Genomic DNA, 25421 nt, shown 5'->3' on the forward strand with positions numbered 1-25421 from the left:
TCTTGTTTGTTTTTTAACTATTTGGGTATCCTGAAATGTAGCCTATACGGAAAAGGTAGGATAAATGCATAATTCTTGTATTTACTAGTTTCAGAATTGTTGGCTAAGGGGCCAACAAACTCCAGTGGTGACTTACACAAGGGAGAATTATTTTTAGTATCATAAATGCATAGATGTTAAGATGACCTCTATATGTGTGTGTATGTGTACACACATATGTATATGTTAATTTACTGCAGTCATTCTTTTTGATGGTCAGATTGCCCTTCATAGATATCTTCTGTGTCCTTAGGAAATGGCTCCAGTAATTTTTTATAGTTTTCTTGTTTATGGGCACTATAAAATAGTTCCAGGCTCAGTTTGTACCTTTCTTGCCACAGACCTGAAATCAGCCATCTCTCTAAGGAGCCTTGATTCCTTGTAGTGGGAAATGGTGTTTAGAGACTATAATCTGGATACTGTGGTAGGTAATGCTGGCATATTGTTGCTTCTGGGCTTTTTTAGGGTATAGAGATATGAAGTGTGTATTTTTTGGAAAGAGAAAAGAATAAGTCATGAGTTTATCTCGATACTTCCAATTTAAGATTAAAATGGTTTACTTCTTTGATTTTATGTTTGTATCTCATTTCTCTTTTGCTTAAAATCTTGGTTCTTAACATTAGCCCGTTTATGTCATTGCTTCATCATTCATGTGTGTGAAACTTGTGTTGTCCTTTCAGAATAACCGTGCCAGTGTCACCACTGACAAGACCTCTGAACGCATTTGAACATGGCTTCTCTGTTTCATCTTGGTGTCATTTATATTATTACTAAAAACAGCATTAGATTTCGTTATAGCTCTTGAATGCCATAGGATGTACCAGACTAGGATGCACAGTCAAATTACAGCTCCTCTCTGAAGTTATACCACCGCTTTGAAAGTTAGGCTTATTTGTTTCATTTTTGCTTTTGAAGGTTAGGGAGCAGTGGGAAGTTGCAAACACAGCTGATGGGAGTGTCACTTTGTACATCCACTTCGGACAGTAGTTTGGCAGCACTTACTGAAGTGGAGAATGCACACTGGCCTAGTGGTTCCATTCCAGGTGGACACACAGCAGAGATGCGTGCACAAGAAACGAATGATTTGTAATAGTCCCGGACTGGAAATAGCCCACTGTTCATCAAGGGTAGAATGGACAGAGAATTGTGGTACATTCGTATGATGAAGTCCTATCTAGCAGTGACTATGAATCTCCATGCCACAGCATGGATGCTTTTCCTCAAAACATACTGTTTAAAAGATGGCTAAGCCCCAAAGAGTACATACTGTGTGATTTTCTTGTAAATTTTAAAAAAAGGATGTTTTTGAATTTCCACATTCTAATGTGGAACGTATATGTGTGTATATTTCTTAGTGTAGCTCACCCTGACCACTTTATTTAATACTGCAACCTGCATTCCCCTATGTGCACACTTCCTATCCCTCCTACCCTGCTAAACTTAGTAATTTTTAAAGTAACACTGCTTGACGATATACTGTATAGTTATTTATGATTTTATTGTTGTCTCTCTCCCCTGATAGAATGTAAACTCCTTGTGGGCAGAGAAAACGTCTGTGTGTGTGTGAGAGAGAGAGAGATACTAGAGTCGGTGGTAGCTTGAAACCAAATAGGGTGGGTGTATTTATACCACAGAAATCAGCAAATGCCACGCATCGGGGCTTTCCCCTCTCACTCCCCACAGATCCGATTGTTAACTACTTAGCAGTGCATCCTGGCGTGTATCTCTTTGTACACACACTGAGGTGTTCATGGTCCTGAACAGAGCCTGGCACATAGGACGTGCTCACTAAATTCTTAGATGACTTTTATTATTGAAGAAATTTTGAGGTGCAAATGCAGAAACTTATACTAGCTAAAGTGGAAAAAGGGAATATATCATTTTAAGTAACTTGGAATGTATTTAACAAGTAAAAGTTACCACTTGGTATCGGGAAGTAAGTCTCTAGAAAGTCAACTAAGAAAAAGAAGTACCAGTAAATCCTAAAGGAACTGTAACTACTGTGGAAAAGAAATGATAAGTCTAATAATTCTTTGATCTAGCCTTGTTTAAAATTACAAGAAATTAAAGATCAACTCCTAGTCCCCACACCCCCACAAGCCCCCCACCCCTTGGTAGTCACTTCATTGGTCTTTATCCCCAGCCCTCGGCAACCAGCCACTCATCTCTCTGACGTACAGATTTGCCTGTTGTGCACATTTCATGCAGTTGGAATCCTGCATCCCGTACGTGGTCTTTTGTGTGCAGCCTCTCACTTAGGGTTCCATCCATGTGGTAGCAGGTGTCGGCATCATGGCTTTTGATGATGAGTGATGCGCATCCATAAACACGCTGCGCTTGCCCCCGGGTGTTTGGCCCCCCAGAGCCGTGTCTGTTGCTCTGGCCTTTGCCGCAGTTGTGTGTGTGCAGAGCCCGTGTTCCCAGCCTCCGTCTCGTTCCCCAGGTTGACAAATACGGAGCGAAGGTGGAAGCAGCTGCGGAAGCCGGCCCAGCTTCTTGGCTCTTCACCCTTGGAAGCTCTCACAGCCCCTCTCGTTCCCACGGCCTCAGCAGCTCCAAGGAGGGTATTTTATCTGCTTTTCACAGTTTTCTACTTCCAGCTGTTGCCTCTGTCTTGGATTCAGAAGTCTCACGTCTCTTTTTTTCATTTTAGTGGTTAGAGATTAATTTCTTGATTTAAAAGAGGGGGGAAGGAGGAATCTTCTAGTAAGTCAGCCATTTACAAACGTTCTTTCGTGTCGGTCTGGTGCTTGTGAGGCTCGGTGTGGCTTGTGGAGTCGAGGTGTTGCTGCTGAAGGCAGGCCCTTTGGACTGCAGTAAGAAGGAGAGAATTTATGATTTCTGCCGTGTCACGGGGCATGGGACTATCCATAATCAAACATTAATTTTGCTAACAGATTTTCAGGCCTTGCCTCCTTTATTTAAATTCAGACATTTATAAATCAAGGAGTTTGCTGGTCCAGTGTAAAAAATTCATTGTAACTGTTTCAAGTAAGACAGATAAGGCTCTGACAGTTGAGTTACAGTGGTTCTGGGCCTTGAAAAAGAAGCGTTAAATACCTTTTTTGTCCTCACTTTAAAAAAATTGAGTGATTGTATTTAACATGCTTTGGGCAGAAATGTTTCTAGGCTTACAAACCCCTTAGGTGATAAGGCCTGGGCGTGGGGAGCCTTGGAGTTGAGGTGGATGGAGCCGCCAGGAGAGAGTGAAATGTGGAGAGGACCAGGATTTTGGTGAGGCATTGGTGGAACCAATGAAAACCTCGGTCATCAAGATAAGTAATAGCTTGATGCAGTGTTTTTTTAAAAAAACATTAATGCAGAAAATCCATGATGGAACAAGATACCAAAATTTTAAATAAAGATAGGATCAGTATTACTCATTTTTCCTTTAGCCTTATGTGCTAATGTGTGAATGCTCCTTATTCCACCTTCATTTCTACTTAGAGTTTCTGCTCTTATTTTTATTACTTAAAGTAAAAACATAGATAATCGATGTTTTTACCTTTTAAATATAAGCACTTGAAGTTTGAAATGTCCCTCTAAATACTCTCAGCTGTGTTCTAAAGATTTTGATGTTCTAGTTTTATTATCACTGTGTTCTGAACATTTTCTGATTTTTTTTTTTTATTTGTTATTTGATGCATGTGTTACTTAGAAAGGATTGCTTTCTTGGGAAATATTGGGGACTTCACTAGATACTGTTTCTTTAAGATAGTTACTTTTTATGTTCACTTATTATTTTGAAGAGAAATATACATGGCACAAAATTCAAATGAGTGGGCAGGGAATCCTAAACCTCCCCGCTCTTTCTTTCTGCTAAATTCTCTGGAAGAGTCACTGTTCGTAATTCTGTAAACGTCTGTGGGTGATCTGTGCATATACCAGGAAGCACATGCATGCATGTATTTTTCTTTTACAATGAAATACCACAGTCTACATACTCTTCTATACTTTTTTAATTATTTATTTATTATTTATTTTTTAAAGATTTTATTTATTTATTTGAGAGAGAGAATGAGAGAGAGAGAGCACATGAGAGGGGGGGGGTCAGAGGGAGAAGCAGACTCCCTGCTGAGCAGGGAGCCCGATGCGGGACTCGATCCTGGGTCTCCAGGATCATGACCTGAGCCGAAGGCAGTCGCTTAACCAACTGAGCCACCCAGGCGCCCGTATACTTTTTTTATTATTTAAAATATATATTTTATTGTTGCCTCTGTCTTGGATTCAGAAATCTCACGTCTCTTTTTTTCATTTTAGTGGTTAGAGATTAATTTCTTGATTTAAAAGAAGGGGGAAGGAGGAATCTTTTAGTAAGTCAGCCATTTACAAATGTTCTTTTGTGTCGGTCTGGCCCTTATGAGGCTCAGTGTGGCTTGGGTAGCTCAGTCGGTTGAGCGTCTGACTCTAGATTTTGGCTCAGGTCATGATCTCAGGGTTGTGGGATCGAGCCCTGTGTAGGGCTCTGCTCTGGCAAAGAGCCTGCTTGGGATTCTCGCTCGCTCTCTGCCCCCCAGCCCTCAGCTTGCATGTGCTCTTGCTCTCTCTCAAAAAAAAAATTGTGTATATGTATGTATCTATCTTGAAAATCTTTGCATTTTAGGACTGGGAGTTGTAGTTTTCTTTTATACCATGTGGACTTTTTTCATTAATGAGTGTTTTCCAGTGTCCGTGAAAAATTTTTAGCAAATACCTTTTCCAAACTTTATTTACTCATTTCTTTTGACATGTAGGCTGTTCCTAGTCTTTGAGTTTTGTAAATAAACCTATGACTCATTTAAGCCTCAAACTGCCTTAAACCTTAAAGGGGATTACTGGAGGTTTCTTAGACTGGTCTACCAGAAGCTGGATCTGTGGGTGCAGTGGCTTACGTGCTTGTCTTCTCGTGGGCTCTGAACTCCTTAGGGGCCAGAACTCTGCCCCTCTTGTTTTCAGATCCCTAGTGCTTAATTCATTGCACCAATACAGAAGATGCAGAGTAGTGCACCATCATGCAGCACTCTCCAAGCCTTTATGCTTATAATACTTAGTTCTTATAACAACTGTTTTTAACTTTATTTAACTGATGAGAAAACCAAGTTCTAGAGAGAAGTTTTTTAAAGAAGTGCCCAGAGTCCTATATCTAGTATGTTGCCACATGGGGGTTCAGGGAGTATTTAACAATAAGCTGAATGGACAACAATAGACTTTCAGGTTGAAGGTGATGGAAATATGAATCAGTTTGAGCTTTGGAGTCTTTGATTTTACGAAGTCTGATCTTAACCCCAAGTCCTTTACTTCTCTCAGCCTCAGCTCCCTTTTTCTTGAAAATAGTGTTGTTAACCTTAAAAATAAAACTGCCAGTCATTTTTACCAGCGAAAATGGGTTTATTTGGGAACAGCAAAGAATTGCAAACCCAGGCAAGCAAGCTAGGAGAGAACTGTAGGCAGAACAAAGGAGAGGACTGCTCTTTTATAGAGGAAAGGGGGGAGTTGGGATGGAGGAGGAACCTTCCTCCCGCAGGGTTAGTTCGGTAGTATCCGCCTGCAAGGTGCATCTCTCCTTGTTGGGCCTGCAGCGGAAGAGGAGTGGTAGGGGGTGAGAGCAACCCCTGCAGGCCTCCAGACTCCATCTAAGTGAGGTCTGCTTTTATTAGTCTTCACGGTGTATTGGTAACTATCTCAGAGTTTATTAGGGGGCTAACTTCTTTAAAAAGCCACATGAAGCTCCCTTGTCGTATTGGACTAGTGTCCTGTCCTTACACAGGGACCGGTGATTGTTGTTCCCTTTTGCTGCCTCCTGCGCTTTGGGCATGTTCCTAACATCTCAAGGCTTTTTTCCCTCTTCTACAAAAGTAGACATACTCTCCAGCTTGTTGTAAAATAAACGAGAGACACTCCATTAAAGTGGTTTTAACATTCTTTTAATCAAAATTTTTTTTTATTGTGGTAAATAAAAAACACATAACATAATTTATCATCTTAACCATTTTTAAATGTACAGTTCAGTAGTGTTATGTATTTTCATGTTGTTGGGAACCAGATTCCAGCACTTTTTATCTTGCACATCTGAAGCTCTGTCCCCATTGTTTTCTGAGGTGACAGCACCATGGGCCACACCATTTTACATTCCCACCCATGGTGCACAAGGGTTCCAGCTTCTTGAGGTCCTGGCCAACACTTGTTATTTCCTGTTTCCCATTTAAAAAAATAATAATCATCCTGATAGGTGTGAGATAAAAAGTTTTAGGGAGAATTGGAAAAATGACTATAAATTTCATGCTAAATCAAAATAATATCTGTTGATACCGGTGTGAGAAAACCAAAAGGATAGAGGAGGGCCTTTGACCAAGAAAACCTACCACTGTGTATCTGTGTTTGAGAAGAGAAACCACCTTCTTCAGGGCCCTACTTAGGATATGGCTGGGGGAGGACTGGGCCCCTACAATGCTGCTGATCCTTCCTGAAAACGGGCAGTGTTGATGGTAGAAGGGACCCACTCGCCAGCAGGGCCCCCCGCCCCCCGCGGGCCTCCCTGTGTGGGTGTCACTGCACAGCCAACTGCCCGCGAGCCACCGCAGCTTTCTCTGCCGCAGTCCTTCTAACAGGCACTTTGCTCTTTGCTCAGTCAGGTGAGTGATCACACTGTGAGTAAACTGGATTTACTGGGTAAAATGACAATCTACGGACCAAGTGATAAAGTAGGTTGGCTGTGTATATGCACGTTCACTAAAACAGAAGTTGCAGAGTTTATTTGAATGATGTTAACATTGAAATAAATAACGGCTTGATTGTCTTTTAATATTAGTTATTTGGTCAGTATGAGCCAAAAAACCTCAGTCTGTTTTATAACACGTACAGTTAGGTTGACCATTTCGGTAAGGTCCTGGCCCCGTTCTGTGTTACCCAAGTGCCTCTGCTAGTATATTTGAAAACCTCAGGTGGCGTCTTCTTTGAGATTTCAGGAGCCTTTTTGTTTTTCTTTTAAATTTGGTGGCAAGTAACCTCCCAACAGTTTCTAAACCTAGAATTTAGCTTTCATCTCCTTTATGGCAAAACACTTGAGAAATGGCCATTAGTGTCTGTAAAAATACTCAATTGAGTAATGTCTAAATTGATAATAAGTTCAGAATTTTCTGCCTCTTTAGAGTCGCAGTTTCCCTTCTATTTTATATATCTTAGGGTGCGTAATTCGTTGTTCTGTTTATTTCCTGGTGATTGTGATGTATCTCCCCGGTCCCAGCTACGTGTCCAGCACGTTCTGCGATGGCCGGTAGCCGCTGTCGGGCGGGATCACGGACTCCGGGGGACTGTCACAGGAGCCTCAGAACTTGGTGAATTGGACTGTTGCACGGGGATGAGAGCAGCCTGTCTGTCTCATAGTCTGTCTGTGGTTAAGTCCTCCTTGTAGGCCAGGTGAGGCCTGTTTCCTGGTCGCCTGGTCCCCTCGCAGCCTCCGGAGGTGGTGTCATTACGGGTGGTGGCTTGAGTGTGTGCCCTGGCAGGTGTCCCGGTGCAGGTGCTGGCTCTGCCACCGACCAGTTAGCTGTGACATCAGGCGTGTTGCTTCATTTCTCGGTTCCTCAGTGTGTCCGCGTGTCACGTGGGGCTTGTGACCTCGGTGGTGGTTGGAATTACTGACTGAGAAAATAGGTGAAGTCCTGCAGTGGGTTAGTGAAGAAGCACACACTGGAGGCTGACTGCCCGAGTGGTGATGTCCAGCTCTGCTATGCAGGAGGTCTGTGACCTCAGACAAGCTACTTAGTGCTCCGTGCTTCTGTTCGTCATCTCTTACACGGGGGTAATAGAATCTACCTCATGAAGCTGGTTATTAATACCTGAGTCCATATTTTTAAAGTATTTAGGATAGGGCTTGGCACAGAGTAAGCATTAACTTGGTATCCCCATTATATTATCATCATTATATGGTCATTGTTATTAGTGTTGCTGTTATGCTATTTGATGACAGGCACGTAGTCACTCACATGTTAGGTATTGTCACTGTCCTTGTGCAGATGAACAGACTGACGTTCAGGATGGTGAAATGAGTCTGTCCTTGTCTCACAGATAGAACTGGGCTCCTTTGTAGCTTCCAGTTGCAAATTTAGTGCCTTCCTCAGCTTCCCCAGAGTACCTTCCGAGTAACAGAAGGGAGGAGGTATAGTACCTGTTAGAAACTCTGCAAGAACGGTGAATCATACCGTCACCTTTTGGAGTGTGTTGTATTTTGAGACCTATTAGCTGTTTGTCTTTGGAACATGATTATATCCTTTCTTATGACTAAATTTCTTTAGTCCTTATCAAGTCTTAATTTTTGTTGAATAGATTAAAATTTTCAGAAAAGTTATTTCTGTTTTGTGGTGGAAACAGTGAGGCACAATGACATAGAAATGATAATTCTGTGAGTCTTAATAGAATTAAATTTAGGTTAGGATACCCAGCTTTCGGAAGTTAGGGTATGTTGTAGTGATCAGCTGCTAATTGGAGCTATCATTGTATAATAGTGTTGATTTTACTTAAATCTATTAACTCTTGATTAATGCAAACATAAAAGAAGTAAGAGAGGTAAATTTTGAATTCTGTATGTATAATATGAATTACAGTTTTCTTTCACATTCCTCCTAGTAGCTGACTTGAAAGCATTTACTAGGGCTTTACGCTTCCAAGAAGTACTGCCCTCAAGTATTACTTAAGGCCAGCAAATAAAACCGTGTAACTATATAAGAAATGTGAGAGTCAGACTTGGATTTGTGTGATACACTTTTGGTGACGTTTATAAGCAGCTTTTCTTTTTTTTTAAGATTTTATTTATTAGAGAGAGAGCAAGCACAAGGGAGGGAGGGGCAGAGGAAGAGGGAGAAGCAGACTCCCCATTGAGCAGGGAGCTCGATGCAGCACTTGATCCCAGGACCCTAAGATCATGACCTAAGCCGAAGGCAGACGCCTAACTGACTGAGCCACCCAGGCGCCCCTCCCCCTGCTTTTTAAGATTTTATTTGAGAGAGAGAGAAGCAGCTTCTTTCTGAATAGTTCTTTCCAGTGACTTTCTCACCTCAGGCCAGGTTTCTGTGGGGAAGCCATATTGGGCAGTACTGCGCAGTCTATGAAAGGGTTTAGAATTCCCTTTCCTTCTTGCTGATCTTGCTCATCGCCTTGTTTGCTAGCCTTCTGATGATTTCTGTCTCATCTCACACAGTATTGTCATTTTTGTCGTACTGAAATTTGAAATGGAAGTTCTCATAGGAGTACCAGAATGCTAGAGTTGTGTGATTTATTTTTTATGTGGGATGGGGAGAGGTGGTCCACGTGGTTTTCCTAGATTTTGTGTCAGTTTTTCTTTTTCCATTTTTTATATTCTTGAAAAAGCAACATTCTCATATAGTTTACTTCACTTATTCAGTGAATCCTCATCAAGCCCCTGAACTGAGCAGGGTCTCAGAGGTAAAGCAGCGCCCAAGATGGAGGCAGGCTATGCCGTCACTGAGGTTAGCGCGAGTCCTGACATCTAGAACATCTAGCTGCCTCTTCTGGGGCCCTGGCCTCTACAAGAGAAGGAAAATTCCCTCTGTCATCTCCTTGTTACCTTTAGGTGACAGATGGACGTGCAGAATGTGGCCGGTACCTCTTCCTGACCACCTCTGTAATAGGGCCCGGAAGACAGTATGCAGACCGGATTCTTTCTTGCCTTGGAGGTTGGGTTGTAATGGGGGCAGCCAGACAACAAACATACCGTGTCATTCAGTCACGTGGTATCTGAGAAGGAGTGAGTGCTGTGGGGAATGAAGCAGGCTAAGGGCGGGCATGGGGCAGGCAGTGTAAAGGTGGGCAGAGGACAGCAGGGAGGTCAGTGTGTCGAAGCCCAGGAAACGGGAGCCAGGCCATGGCGAGACAGAGGCTGTAGGTGGGAGGGGAGCCACCTGCACAGGGCCTTGCGGACCATGCTGAGTATGTAGTAAGCACTGCTTCTGGCAGAACTGGGGAACTGTTGGTGAGTTTTAGCAGAGGAGTGAAATGGTGTGATGGGCGTCGCGAACGGGTTGGTGTGGCTGCTGGTCGGGAACAGACTATAGGGCGGCGAGACCTGTAACCACGGCCGGTGGAGCATGGCAACAGCCTGGGCCGGTGGTGGCTGTGGACGTGGGGGCACATACACAGTCCGGATTTATTTTAAAGGCAAGGATATTGGGTTTTGCTGATGGATTGCTTTGAGGAGAGAGACAGATAGGAGTCCAGGATGACTATGGATTGGAGTCCGAGCAAATCGTAGTATCTTTCTTGTAAATTTTAATGAAGAGTTTACCTGTGAGGTAGGACTTCCCAGAGTTGCTTTCAACTCTACTGATATGATGAAGAGTTTATTTTAAAGAATCTGTGGAACTTTTTAAGGAATGACTGCCTTTATGTTAGTGTGTTGTAGAGTTTGTTATTCAGAGGGCATAAAGGGACTGCCCACTTTTTTCACTTACGCCACCATTAACATAGGCCTTTCCTGCTCTTTTCAAGACATTACTGGATCGGGAATCTAGGAGCATAATTGGGGCTTTCCTATTTAGCGGGAAGAAGACAGGAGTGATGCTGTCACAGAGTGACTGGTCCTCGTGTAGTTTCTCAGCCCTTTGGCCGTAGGCCTGTGCCCCACTGCCTGAACCCCACTCTCCTCTTTGCTGCACGCGGGGTATGAACCGCTTGGTTGGGGTTGTGTCGGGAGTGAAGTACGATGGTTTTCTCTGGGAGAGCGCCTCGCAGTAGCTTCTCCTTTGTGTGGCCGAGCCCTGTCCTCCTCTGCCTGTCCGCTCTTCTCAGCGGCCCCAGTGTTTCTCAGCTCTTCCGGCTGGGCTCTGCTTGTTGGCCTGGAGGGGTCTTTGCTTCTTGGATCTTGTCATCTTTTGTACCCTCAGGACTTTGCACACGAGGAGGTGATATTTGGATATTGAGATGAATGTAAATTAGCTTGGTGGGGTGGGAGAGAAAGCTGCCCCCCACTGGTTACTTTGCAGTCAGAGACTTGGCTTCCCCTCTCCCACACCTAAAGAGCTCCCACGTCTGTCCTCTCGTCACCTCCTCTACTGCCATGGAGGCCCCAGCCGCCGCTGTCACTCGCTTGCAGCAGCCTCTCTCTCCTGTGCGGTGCTGCTTGCGGCATTTAGTCCGTATGGCTCAAAACCCTTTTCTGGGTGTGTGCGTACATGAAGCCCTCTGGCTTCTTGGATGACAGGTGGGCTCAGTGAAACTGTCTCTTCCTAACTGACTCCATCTTTAACTCATCTTTAGAAGATGTGATTTTGCTTATAAGATGGGAAAATTGGGTGTGTAAAATACCGTTGGCAACTAGTAAAGGTAGCTTCTGTTTTTTAACTCTAGAGTCATAAGTTCCAAGAGAGACTCAGAGTTTGCTTGTGTCGTTGGTATGTATATTATTTGATGGTTCAGATTAAATCCCAAGCCATTCTCAGGGGCCTGGGTCAGATACCAGACTTGCTCGTGGGGTGTACTTGGATTCCTCCTATGATGAGAGTAGGCCTTTGTGTCCCGAGTGTCCTCGGTAATGGTGATCTGTCTGCTTGTTTCTTCGGTTTCCTTCCTAGCTTGCTCGCCTGTGTTTTTCTGGAGCCCCTTTTCTTCCCAGTGTTGCCTGGGGTCAGAGTTCACGCTGGTGAATGATGTGTTTTCACTGGGGGCATCTAAGAGGTTATTTGAGCTCTGACTGCTATTAGGAGGCTGAATGTAACTTCTGGAGACAAAGCCATCATCGAGAGTAGTGTGTCAGAAATGAAACTAGCTGTCTTGGGGCATTACTGGACACAGATAGGCCTCTTGTTCCCCTAGCCTTTGTCAGCTCTTGTTTTCACAAGTTAGTGAATTCATAAAGCCTCTGTCGTGTTCACAGTTAAGTAGAAGACTCGATTTTTTCTTCGTTAATGGGATTTGCTACAAACAGAATTACCCACGTAATAGGAGAGCTGAACTGTGTATGTCTTGAATGTGTATCACGTGTGCTCAGACAACAGAGGCTGTAGGAGCCCAGTTTCTTACTGTCTTACTGCCAGAGTGGAGTGTGTTTAAATAGCTACATTTTAGAGACGACCGAGACTGTCTCTCAGTTTGAATGGAAAAAGTGTAAGTGGCTTTACATTTTTGGAAAAAAGTTACTAGTACAGATTGTTAGAGTGTTTTTCTGTCCTCCTCCTTCAGGAATATGAGTTTAGTACTCACTCATGTTTTGAAATTAAGAAATCAGGTATCTTGGATTCCTCAACATTCCCTAAGCTAGTTTTAAAAGAATCTCATAACTTCAAATTCTTGTTTTTATGTGTTTTCTAAATACTTTTATAAATTTGCAAACATACTTCGAAACTATCAATCTGAAAAAAATCTTTACCTTGGAAATACCTGGGTTCCTATAGACATAGTTCTTACAGATTTGCTTTTAATGTTGATCAAGGTTTTTCCCCCAGTATTACTCATTTTTCATCAAGGCAATTATCTTAAGTCTTAAGGTCAGAATTAGGCTGGTAAAAGTCCAAAGGCATGACTTTGAAAACAAAAATAGTTGGAGGAGCCATCTACAGACATGATCTGGGTCAGACTTGATTTGCAGCTTACTCAATTTTAGAATTGCCTGTTGGTTTTGTGAGCAGAGGTCTGCCAGATGAATTGAGCAGAAGGGTGGGATTAGCATATTAATCAGGTGCTGGCTACTGGCCTTCTTTTTCTCCTCCCTCTTTCCCCTCTCTCCCTCTCTCCTTCCCTGAATGAATCTAGGAACACAGGCCCGTGGGGTCACATTACTAGCAGGTTTCATTCTGCTCAGGAGCTTAATCTAGCCAGGATGGTCTGTGTTTCAGATTGCGGAAGCAGGAGAAGATTCTGTAACTGAGAGGCATTCTTCAAGCTGCTGGAAAATATTACAGAAGGAGCACCTCCCAAATTTTGCTTCAATTTCTGAGAAAAGGAGCACACAGGGGAAACTTAGTGTGGCTGTGGATCGAAGCGAACGCTGTGGGAGCGATGAACGGGGACTTGGTGCGCGGACGCCTGGTCTGATCTTGAGAGACCTGAGTTTATGTTGCTGGAACTGGCGGGCCAAGGGGCCCTGAGACCAGCAGGTGCCGTCTGTATGGAGAAGAGCGGCTGTAGTCCATTTCCAATGTGTTGGGCTAAAGGTATACGTAACTTAAAAATCTATTTGGTTTAAATTTTATTCAGATTCATGCATTTGCACTAAAAAGATGGATAAGAGTTTTTCAGACTTTAATTCAAATAGATTTACAATTAAATTTAAGGAAAAATGAAAATTGATGTGGTATAGGTTTGCAGCTCTTGGCATAAAACTAGGTAGCTTTTAGAAAAGTAAATAAAAATATTTTTATGGAAGTGCATTTTAAGTAAGTTATCTTTTCTGTTCTGTGTCTCTTAGAGTTTTATGTTTTATTTTGTGTGTTTTAATTAAGGCACCCATATCCGTTCTGTGATGTGGAAGTTTTTAAAGAATAAAGAGACTAATTTTAACTTAAATAGGACTGGAGGAAAAAAGAGCGATGTGGTTTTTCTTATTTCAAAAATTGGTTTTCTTTACTCACTGTAAAGATTGTGTATTTAATTTGAAACTCCCTATTATTGTAAGGTAGGCTTACCACTAAGGGTCAGTAATACTATAAATAAACATTTTCCAGTTTAATGTTTTAGGGTTTTTATTTGTATAAAATTATAAATATAAAATACAGCATTTTCACTGTAACATTCAAGATAGTATTTGGGAAGCATGTTTAGAAGTTAAAAATGCCGTGTGATCCATGTATGAATAAGACCAAATACTTTATCTGCTTCTCTTAAAGTACTAGTGAATATTACCTCTGGGGGGATGAAGTCCGTAATAAAGAATTTAATACATATATTATTATTTTAAAGAGTATATTCAAGTATCATGTTAACCTACTCAGGAAAGACTTTTAAAAGGAAGAAACCTGTACTGGGTAAAGACCTGCAGTATTATAAGTAGACCTTCAGGCTGACTCAGTTTAGTGTTTAGCTTAAAACTTTTAAAGCCTCCAGGATGTTGAGCCGCTAGCGCCAGACCACAGGTTCGCTGTTAGATCACTTCTCATTTACCAAATTGTCAGAATCATCTAGTAATTCTTGTCTAGGCTTTTAAACATTTCTTCTTTCTTTCTTTCTTCCTTTCTTTCCTTTGTTTCCTTTCCTTCCTTCCTCCCTTTCTTTCTTTTTAGATAATCTCTACACCCATCGTGGGGCTCGAACTCACAACCCCGAGATCAAGAGAGTCGCCGACTGAGCCAGCGCCCCTTTTAAACATTTCTAAAACATGTGATGTTAGAACTCTTTTAATGTGATGCTCTCTGAACAAAGCACCTGTCACTTTATTACCTAATTAGGTATTTAAAGTAAAGATTTTGCTGAGTTAAATTCAAACTGTTGAATTTTAAAGGGTGTTGGGTATGGGCACTTTTAAAAAATGTAACTGAGGTGAGAACCTAAGGATTGCAAAGTATAATTGAGCATGACAAGTAACGAGTGCTCAGAGGCAGAGAGTTTTGTACTATATTTGTGAAGATTTTGGTCTCTCCCAGACTTGTTGGGACCCATATGCACAATACCACCTCCATGGTGTGACAGCCCTCTGTTAGCACTGATCCTTAGCAATAAGGCTCTGATTTCACTAAGTTGAGGCTGGATTCAAGTCTGTGAATCCAGTAGCCAATGGGATATTAAATAATTGACTACTGGGTTTTTAAGAAATTCAAGGTGACTTTAGAAATATGAAATTCAGAAGAAGAGCGAGACTGAGGTGTTTTTGCTCATCCCAAAGCAGTTGATGGAAGCAACTTATTTTCCCATTACGTTTGCTGACTGGCAGAGCAAGTGAGTAGAGGCCTTTTTAACTGAGATAACATTTTGATAGAGGTCAGGGTTGGGTAGGAGAGCAGAACCGCCCGTGTGGAAGAGGGGACGAGGTAGGGACAGCATCGGGCTTAGAATCGTTGCGTTTGCAGGGCTGGAGCAGGCCATTACCTCTGATGAATGGTCTTGCTTCTGGATCGTGCAAGAGGAGGTTTCTGACGACATAAGGAGGTTGTCACCCTGTCCCCTTCTCGGGGCTGAGTACACCGCCTCCCCAGGGGGACGCAGTGTGCCAGCTTCTCCGTGTACTTCTCTGTACCAGGCCAGGAAGGCAGGAAACTTCAGGTTTTATTCTGGTCAGTTGTTGCTGTGTGATAAAGACAAAGATGTTGGTATATAGGAATTGGCTGAAATGGTTATTTTCAAGTATAAAAGTTACTACTTTTAGATAAAGACAAAATAAAATGCTCAAGTCCAAAGACTTTAAATCTCTATTTTCAGTTAGAAATTCGAAACCTCACATTTGATTTTATCAGTCACATTAACCTCAAAAACAGTGGTGTCCCAATTTAAGAAGACACAAAATACTTAGTAGAACAGGCTAAAAATAATGGAACAGAGCTATATTTGTATACTTTGAACTGAAACCTCTAAGGTGTCCTTAAGACAATCTATGGCTGTCTCTGTGATATAGCTTATTGTACCGCGGAGTGAGGTATAAGGAGACCATGTTAGATCGCTCCCACAGAAGATCGTATTTTCACATATTTAAAAGGACTTTGTTATGTGTTCAACTATATCATGATTTCCTAGGCTTAAAGGCAGCTTTAATTCAGAGTATGGAAGTAAAGGTAAATGTTCGCAGTGCTGTGTTTGGTTGCAGGGTTATTGAATGCAGAAAGCCCTGTTTGGAAAGTTCACTGATGATACTAGTATGCACTTTAGTTGTTTTATCTCTCTGAGACTGGGAAGGATTAAAGAGGTGTCAGGGCTGTGCTTATTAGGGATAAGTGTGTGGGTCAGTCTTTTTCTAGATCTTTCAGTAGCAGATTGAGATTGAGTATACCCATAATCGTGGACTTGTGTGATTCTGGGTCCTGTGGTTGAAGTCATGCTTTTTCTGTATCAATATTTTAAACTCCCGCTCTCCCTGCCACCACCCAGATAGTTCTAAGTGCAGCCCATCTTCACTTCTGTGTCTCAGACTTAAGTGGTCAGCCGCCTCTTGATACCTACATTTGTATTTTTCATAAACATCTGATACTTACCTGCCAGAGAGGAGCCTCTTAACTGTTGTCCCTGAAGTCTGTCCCTCCCCCAGTCCTCCCTGTCTTAGTAAGCGTGCTGGACCCCCACGCACGTAGCCGCTCCTGCTGCAGACCCAGGATGCCTCTCTGACACTTCCTGCCGCGTGGAAGGACTCCCTCTGTCCCCAGCACAGTCTGGGCTTCTCCCCCCTCGCCCTCTCTGCGGCATCCCCTCTGCGCCGCGCCACCTTCCTCTCTCTCTGGGCTGCGGGCGTTGCTTCCCCTTGGGTCTTCCCATTTCCTCACACGTTCGTCCTTCCTCACGCAGCTGCCGGAGTGAGTTTGTAAAACACAAAGGCAACGTTACTCTCCTTCCTAAAACTCCCCGGGGGCCTCTTACTGGATAAAATCGCAACTCCGTGTCGGGGCCTCCGAGGCCTCACCTGATGCGGCCCTGTCTTCTGGTCCTGCGCAGCACCTACCGCCATGGACCGCCCTTGCTTTCTGTCTCTTCGCTGGGCGGTAAACTCAGCACCGTCGGGGACAGTGTCACGTGTTCTTCTGCGCGACAAGGTATTGGCGCAAATGGATATTACCTTAACAACTGAGTAAATTCTGCGCTTAGCTAATGCGCACGCCCTAAGAACAGTTGGGCGAGAGCTGTAGACTGGGGGTTGAGTGTCCAGCAGCACACACACCGCGCCCTGGCGCTCTCAACACATGGGCCTCGGGTGGCCTCCCAGGGCCTGATCGCTTCTCTGGGAAGTATGTCTGTGGGCCTCTGCCACCCCTCTGGGGCTGTGGCCGTCCCGTCTGCCAGCTTGAGTTGCTAATTGACCGTGGGGAAGACAGAATTAAAACTACATTTATATGTAAGTGTGTGCATTTATTTTATAATTGTATTTATGTACACAGTCTAGACATCTATACCTTTACGGTACAAGGTGTTAAACACTTTCCAGAAGAGTGACTAAGTTTTCCAGCATGAGGGAGCCGCTCTGGTACCTGGCACACAGTAGGCCCGCAGTAAGAATGCTGAGCTGAGCTCCCGTCTGCCCCCTGCTTGGGGGCTTCCCCCTCTCCCCCGGCCTCTCCCTCGGCTCTGCCTCTGATAGACCCCAGCCACCGCACCGCCGGTGGTTCGTTTTCTGACAGGACCCCTTATGCTTTTGCTCCTGCTTCTGCTTGTAACATTCATTCTTTTTAAACGGGAAAGTTTCAGGATTCTGCCCTAGGGCATGGCCCTGTGTGCGTGTGTATTTGTCTGTCTCTCTCCCTCTCTCTCTTATCTGGACCACAGGGCTGGGCTCTGGCTTTGTGCGTCAGCTCTGCACCCACAGGCATAGCTCGTAACTCATTCAACTTTCCTCCTTTGCTGGTCTCACGTTCCTTGGTTGTCCACTTCTTGTGGGCCAGGTCCAAATGTTACTGCTTTTAGAATCCGTATTGTCTGAATCCGTATTATCAGCACTCAATGATTGTTGAGTGAAAAAACCCCGGATTGTTGAAATCTGGGGCATTTTTCTAAAGGAGCTGCTGTCTCATGCCAGTGGAGAGGGTGGGGAGGGTCTTCCATGCTGTAGGAATTCTGGGGGCAAAGGCACTGAGAAATGTTTGTGGAATGTTTAGGGAAACATGGGCTTTCCTGCTGATCATAGTTGGAGGCTGTGTTAAGGTTCGTGGAGAGAGGTAAGTAGGGAAGGCTTGCTCCTCCACCCACTGTCTCTGAGGGGTAAGGGCAGGGCTCTTGTAAGCCTTTACCCTGCCCCTAAAGATCCATGTTCCCCAGGTGTGCTTCCAGCCGTTTTGTCTTATCCCTGCCCACCGACTTGGCACTGTTCTCTCTTTCCCTGGGAAGCTCGCCCACCACTTGGCTTTGCACACCTTGTCTGCCTCCGTCCCCCGCTGCCTGGTCACCAGTGCCTTTCCCCTCTACCTGGGGGCCCCCTGGAAACCACCAAGCCATTCTAGCTTAGATTCCTAGTACAGGCTCCTTTCCTTGGTTAAACCGAATTGTTGGTTAAGTGTCAGTGAAATGTGTTTGCACGCCCAGCATGTAGTAGGTGTACAGAATAGGTGAGTTCTTGATAAATAGGCCTTTCTGGTGCTGCAGAGAGGCAGGGGAAGGGGGGGGTAGGGGACTGAACACATAGTGAAGGGTGAAGAACAGCAGTAGGCAGTGCTTGAACAGAGAGACAAGGAACACAGCCTGGCCAGCGTGTTCTCCGTGAAGGGCTCACCTTTGCTTCTGATGTCTTAACTGAGAGAGTACAGTGAGCCTCCTTTCAGCTCATTAATTAATTAATATTCGTTAATAATAGTGAATATTATTAACATCAACTCCCTTGTGCACAAAGATAATATGGTGGGTATTATAATTACTATGTTTCTCAGATTGTTTCACTCTCCTCATTGTGTTTGGAGAAGAGGCTGCTAGTTTCCCCGTGTTCTCTTCATGTGCAGTTCTAGAGTTTTTCATTTCATGTAGGACCTTCTCAGCGAGCCCTGGGAGATGTGTGGGCCAGCTGATGTTTCATCACAGGCTTCCGTCTGTCTGTCCTGTCCCCCACTCCCGGTCTCCTGGTTGAGCAGTAGTTATATGAACCCGTGCAGTGTGTCCCCCCTGACCCCCCTCCTGCCAGCACCACTGTCCCCATCTGTCCCCGGCGCCCACTCTGGGGTCTACTTGTTTGCTGTCCTGCGGTGAAATGCGTGCCCTGCGCCCCACCCCCCCTCCGCCTTCCCGGCAAGGAACCAGTCAGTCCTCCTTATTGCTGCACTCCCAGGGCCTCACACCAGCCAGGCTCCTGTAGTGAGCAGATGATGGGGTGATGAATGCAGTCACGTTGTCTGCCTGTAGCCACAGAGATCAGATCACTGGAGGCAGATGAGAAGGGTCGTGGAGGTTTTTGTGAAAATTAAAAAACTTCTTTCTAGTGCCCAAATGGTTAGTGATACTGAGTTTTTAAAGTAGTGTTCATAAATCTTTCATTTCAAATTCATCTGTGATTGTTCAGACTAGTAGGAATTTATTGTAAATTTAACTGTTTTCTGTATTTCATAACTTACCAGTTTTCCGTTAAAGAGAAAAATCCAGTTTTGAAACAGTTACCACTGTGTATTTTTGTTTTGCCTTTGAGGAATACTGGTATAAATGATACAGTGTTACTGACTGCAGCTCACGGAACTGAGGTTCACGTGCCCCTATGGATTATCTTCTTTAGCTTCTTCAGATAATACACGTCTGTATCTTTATACCTTTCTTCCTGAAAAGTTGTAGAAAATGAGTCCTATTGTGAGTGTTTTATAGGAGTTGCATGTTGAAAACCAAGCAGTGGTGGTCAGTTTTTCTTTGAGTGGAGAGACCAGCGCGCCGTCGGCTCCTTCCCGTGCTCTGATGCTCCAGTGCGGGCTTCCGTGTGGCGCATCTGCACAGGCTTCAGTTGAGTCTTGTGGGCCGTCGGGGGCGCGGTGATGCTTTGCCAGTGACAGCCGCTTCTGGAGCTGACAGACTTTTGCTTCTCTTCTGTTTCGACTGGGGCCCTGTCGAATCTGTGCATCAATTTGGGAGAACTGACCTATGAACAACCTTGTGACTTCTGGTCGACCTGTCTGGTTCGCTAGGTCTGTGATCTCCCTTAGTCGCGTGCGGTAGATCTTACTGTGGAGGGCTTCGTGCTTTTCTGATGCTATTGTAAAGGACAGTTTTTTGACTTGTAGGTTTAATTGTCCAATTCTTGGCTTAGCATGTAGAGGTAGATCATCTTGTTAGTTTATCCTGTGGCCTTGCTATAAATTCACTTATTAGTTCTGGTAGTTTACTTGAGCAAGTAGAAAATCCAAAGAAATTTATAATCATGTAATCTGAAAATAACTCTTTCTCTGTAATCTTTATGTCTTTTATTTCTCTGTCTTACCTTGACTAGCACCTTCATTACAGTGTTCTTGTCATGTGCTGACCTCAGGGAGCAAGTTTTCAGTGTTAAGCAGGGTTTAGTTCTAGTTTTGTCTTTGTTTTTGTGGATGTCCTCTGTCAAATGTAAAAATTTTCCTTGTAACTCCTGGTTTTCTGAGAGGTTTTTTTGTTTTTGTTTTTAATCATGAGAGGGTGTTGAATTTTGTCAAGTGCTTTTTCTGTCTCTCTTGAATTAATTGCGGAAATTTTCTGTTTTTTAAAATAACGGGTGAATTACATTTTGATTGTTGAATCAACCTTGCATTTCTGAGGTAAATCCCACTTGATCATGATGTATTATCCTGTTTATATATTGTTAGATCAATATGCAATATTTTGTTTAGGAAATCTGTGTCTATTTACACGGGGGGTATTAATCTGTAATTTTTTTTCTTGTGACCTTTTTGTGGTGCTTTCTTTTCAGGTACTGCCATTCTCGTAAAACAAGCTGGGAGGTGTCCCCTTATGTTTCCATTTGCATGACCAGTGTATGTAAAGTTAGGAGACACTAATCTCCAGTGGCAGTACTGGGAGTCCTAGTCCCATTAGATGGCGAGGTACTAGTCACAAAGGGCTAGAAAGCAGCCACAGGAGTGTGTTCTGTCTTGTGTAGTTGTATTCCAAGGATGGGGACGCATACACACATGTATGTGTGTGCTTATGTAAAGAGCCATGGAGCTCTGCACTCAGGATGTGTACATCTCACACGTTAGGCTTCAGTCCAGAACTTGCAAGATTGGACCGTGTGTGCAGCCCCCATGCAGCCCTGGAGGCCTGGCGTCGTGCTCAGTTTGGAAAGGGAAGATCAGATACATCAACACAGTACCTTAAGCCAGGTTCCGAAAACCCTCAAGCCCAGGGAAAAGACTCTCTATATAAAATCTGAAATATGAGATTTAAAGTGCTAAAAATACTGTTTTATGATGACCAGACAGTATGGTTAACAGTTGTTTATGTTATGTTATGTTATGATTACAGTTGTAGGTGGAAAATGTGCATGCTGTTCCCTAATATTACATGTATAATAAAGTGGTACAGCATTAAAGGAATTGGTTAGAAAAAATGCAGACAAAAACTTATAACAAAAAAGATGACCGTTTCCTAGAACCAGGAAGCAAGGAGAAGAATTGAGGCTTGAATGTTGAGGAGGGGGCCGAGAGTGGCTGGAGCAGAGGGTTTTGGTGACGGAGGGCGGCTCCCTGCAGAGTCGGACTGGAACAAGCTCCGGAGAGGCCCAGTCCTTTTGTGTGGCTCTGCCGCCCGGAAGGTCTGATGAGGCTCTGTTGCAGGCTGACGCTCTGGGTGGAGACATTTCAGGCTGGAGCTGGGTTTACGGCCCCTGTGCTTATACGCCCAGCGTCTTTGTGTGGCGCTCTTAGAGGTGTCAGGGTGCTGGCGGAGACAGAGCTCCGCAGCAGTCCCTTCCCTAATCGCCGACACCTTGCTTTCCAGACTCTGTAGGTGGTTTTAGTGACCTCCAGATTTTATTTGGATTGCAGCTTGAGACTTTGTCACACATAGTTGTGTTTAATGTTATGTATTGAGTTTAGGGGACGTGAATATAAAGTTTCCTTATATTTATGTTGGCCAGAAAAATGTTGTTTTGAAAGATATATGTAGCCTGTCTTATATTAAAAACAGACAAAAACCAAGGGAAAACCTAGGACCTTGTTAACCAGGGTGAGGCCAGTATGTTGTATTTCCCCCAAGATCTGTTTTGTTAACCTTCTTAAATTTTTTTAAGAGAAACAAAATACTGCTAGAATATCATATACCAACACTACTTTTTTACTGTGAAAATCTTACCGTGTTGTAAAGTTGACAGAATCATTGAGAAGATAATACCAGACCGTTGGGTATTCTGTTTGTTTTAACTTTTATGTAAGATCGTGATGGAATGGTGTACTCCTGGTATATTTTCAGTTTAGAAAAATGCATACTGTCTTTTTATAGGGCAAGGTTTAGGGGAAAATTCTGTGGAACACTTGTGCTTCGTTTGGTCATTGGATTTAATTACGTATTTCAAACATACCAGATGTTATCAAAGTAGGAATGATAGTCTGTTGTTTCCTTTTTTGACAAGGATTCATAAAGCTTTGAAGTGTAACAGGAAAGATGCTTTTTAGGGCTGTGATGGGACTTTTGAAGTATTAGTTAAATGGTGGGGGTGTCTTATAGGATTTCCATTTTGAGAACAATCTTAGCATTTCCCTTTCATCGGCCTAGAGAAGTCAGGTTATCCCTCCTAACTACTGCTGCCACGGGTAGGATGCTGACTTTGTCTCTAATATATCTTGCTAATAACCACTCTACGTTTATTATCTTAACTAGCAGGGTAGGTATTACTACTTGAGCTCTACGGACGAGGAGCCTCAAATAATTTAAGAGTCACATTGTTGGGAGCGGGGGAGCCAGGCACAGTCTTTAACGTTAGTAAGCAATGTGCTCTGCTTCTCAGTCAGGATCTTGCTCGGAAGTCACTGCCTGTGGAACCTTCGCCGAGACTTGCCTTTTCTGTAGAATGTCCAGGCTTCTTCAGTTATAGGCTCAGGGATTAGATTGGGCTCATTCTTTTAAAGGTTTATTTGTGTGATTTAGGTGAAATTTTAGCTGTCCTATAATCTCTAGGGTGTCTTGCCCATAGAAAGTAAATGAATGGCTCAAGGTAGAGATACTTTAGTCTTGATAATCTAAGGGATGTGCCCAACCAGTGAAAGTCTTCAAAGCCATAACAGTTGAAATGCTGTTGTAATAAATTATTTACCCCATTGTGGGTTGTTAACAGTTTTACTATGGAAATTGCATTCTTGCACTCAAAACTGGGGATTAAGTGAAGTTAGCCATGCTTTCTTTCCCTTTGGCTCCCAGAATCCTGTCAGGAGGCTTTTACCCGATCCTGGCAGGAGATGGAAACATTCTTTTCTAAGGAGACTGGTCCAAGAGAAAAGGCAGACTCTAAACGTTCTGGGATCTCTAGCCAAGCCCCGGATTCTCTGCTCAGTGCATAGATCGTTGGGGTCACCCACATGTACAGGTTTCCTCGACAAGCAGGTATTTAAAGACAGCCTCGGGGCGCCTGGGTGGCTCAGTTGGTTAAGTGTCTGCCTTCGGCTCAGGTCATGATCCCAGGATCCTGGGATCCAGCCCCACATCGAGCTCCCTGCTCGGCGGGAGGCCTGCTTCTCCCTCTCCCATTCCCCCTGCTTGTGTTCCTGCTCTCGCTGTGTCTCTCTCTGTCAGATAAATAAATAAAATCTTTAAAAAAAAAAAAAAAAGGCTCTGCAGCAAAGCAAAAATAAACAAGTGGGACAACATCAAACTAAAAATTTCTGCACAGCAAAGGAAACCCATCAACAAAAGGGCAAAAGAAGGGCAACCTGCAGAATGGGAGAAAATATTTGTAAATCATATATCTGATAAAGGACTAATATTTAAAATATTAGTTATTAATGTTAGTTATTACTCAGACAACTCAATACCAAAAAAAAATGTTTTAAAAAAATGGGCAGAGGATCTGAATAGACATTTCTCCAAAGAAGACATCCAGAGGGCCAACAGATACATGAAAATATGCTCAGCATCACTCATCATCAGGGAAATGCAAATCAAAACCACTGTGAGATATCACCTCATACCTGTCAGAATGGCTGTTATCAAAAAGACAAGAAATAATAAGTGTTGCTGAGGATGTGGAGAAAAAGGAACCCTCGTGCACTGTTGTGGGAGTGCAAACTGGTGCCGCCACTATGGAAAATAGTGTGGAGGTTCCTCAAGAAATTAAAAGTAGAATTAACCATATGATCCAGCAATTTCACTATGAGGTATTTATCCAAAGAAAGTGAAAATACTAATTTGAAAAGATATATGTGGACTGCAGCATTATTTCCAATAGTCAAGACATGGAAACAACCTAAGTGTCCATTAATGAATGAATAGATGGAGAAGATTGTGTGTGCTTGTGTGTGCCTTCATACACACACATATAAATATGTACAGTGGAGTATTGTTCGGCCATTAAAATGAAATCTTGCCATTTGCAAGAACATGGGATGGATTGTGAGGGCATTATGCTACATGAAATAAGACTAGTCTTTCAGAGAAAGACAAATACTGTATGACCTCACTAATGTGTGGAACCTAAAAAAACAAATGAACAAACAAAACAAAACTAGATACAGAGAAAAGAACGCTGGTTGCTAGAGGGGGGTTTGGGGGTGGGCGAAATGGGTGAGGGGGGGTCAAGAGGTACAAAATTCCAGTTGTAAATAAGTTGTGGGGCTATAATGTACAGCATGGTGACTGTAGCTAATAATATTGTAGTGTATACCTGAAAGATGCCAAGAGAGTAAACCCTAAAAGTTCTCATCACAAGAAAAAAAATTCTTTTTTTTGTGACTTTGTATGGTGACAGTTGGTAACTAGACTCATTATGGTGATCATTTCATAGTGTATACAAGTATCAAATCATTACGTGGTACACCTAATACTAATATGTTATATGCCAATTATATTTCAGTAAAAAAAATAAAGACAGCCTTTGCTTTCGAAATGTGAAGACAAAACAGAGAGAAAACAGTTTTGAGCAACAAAGAGGAAACCGCAAGCAGAAGGAAGCTCAAAGAAGATAAAAAATTTAAATCTCAGATCTCCAGAAAGCTAAGGGAAGATACTGCATCCATGAAAGACCAACAGAATCCTTTTTTTTTCTTTTAAGATTTATTTATTTATTTGAGGGGTGGGGGCAAAGGGAGAGAGAGTCCCAAGCAGACTCCACTGCTGGGCACAGAGCCTGACACGGGGCTCGATCTGACGACTCTGAGATCACAACCTGAGATAAAACCAAGAGTTGATGTTTTAACCAACTACGCCACCCAGGCACCCCTAGAATTATTTTTAAAAGTACATTCAAAGAAGAGGAAAATTAAAAGTACCAAGGCAGACATAAACTCAGTAAGAGCAGTGGGAAATAATGTGAAAGATCTCTCTCAGAACACGTGTAGGAAAGAAAAATGAGGGAGAAAAGAAAGTAGGATGATGAATTCAGAAGGTCCAACATCCAAATAATAAGAGTTGCAGAAAGAGACAAAAGGATTAAATCATCAAAGACCTGATACAAGAACATTTTCTGGAAGCAAAGGATCAGGGTTTCCGGATGGCAGGTTCCTGGGTACTGAAGGCCCGTGGCTGCTGCTGGGGCCTCTCCTCCCCTGCCCTTCCTGTGGAGAGACCGCCTCCCTGCAGCCTTGGGGCGCCTGGGTAGCTGTGCTGTTCTAACTGTGGAAGGGGTGAGGTCTCTTCCTTTATAACTTCTCCTGCTATTGCCGTTTTTTAATAGTACTTTT

At 43.3% G+C, this 25421-nt stretch overlaps 1 protein-coding gene across 9 annotated transcripts in view; it reads left to right on the forward strand.

Annotated features, from left to right (window-relative positions):
* PTK2 (protein tyrosine kinase 2) overlaps positions 1–25421 on the forward strand; it is a 259848-nt gene that overhangs the window by 42796 nt on the left and 191631 nt on the right. For 7 of the 9 annotated variants that reach the window (XM_078071946.1, XM_078071938.1, XM_078071937.1 and 4 more), the window contains exon 3: positions 12864–13181. The exons of the other annotated variants lie outside the window; for them this stretch is intronic. In XM_078071946.1, coding sequence (XP_077928072.1) covers positions 13082–13181 — 100 coding nt within the window. In that variant the 5' untranslated portion in view covers positions 12864–13081. The remainder of the gene's footprint in view (positions 1–12863; positions 13182–25421) is intronic. 9 annotated transcript variants of the gene reach the window in all.

The sequence above is a fragment of the Halichoerus grypus genome, chromosome 5 (genome assembly GCF_964656455.1).
Source record: "Halichoerus grypus chromosome 5, mHalGry1.hap1.1, whole genome shotgun sequence".
NCBI classification, from domain to species: domain Eukaryota; kingdom Metazoa; phylum Chordata; class Mammalia; order Carnivora; family Phocidae; genus Halichoerus; species Halichoerus grypus.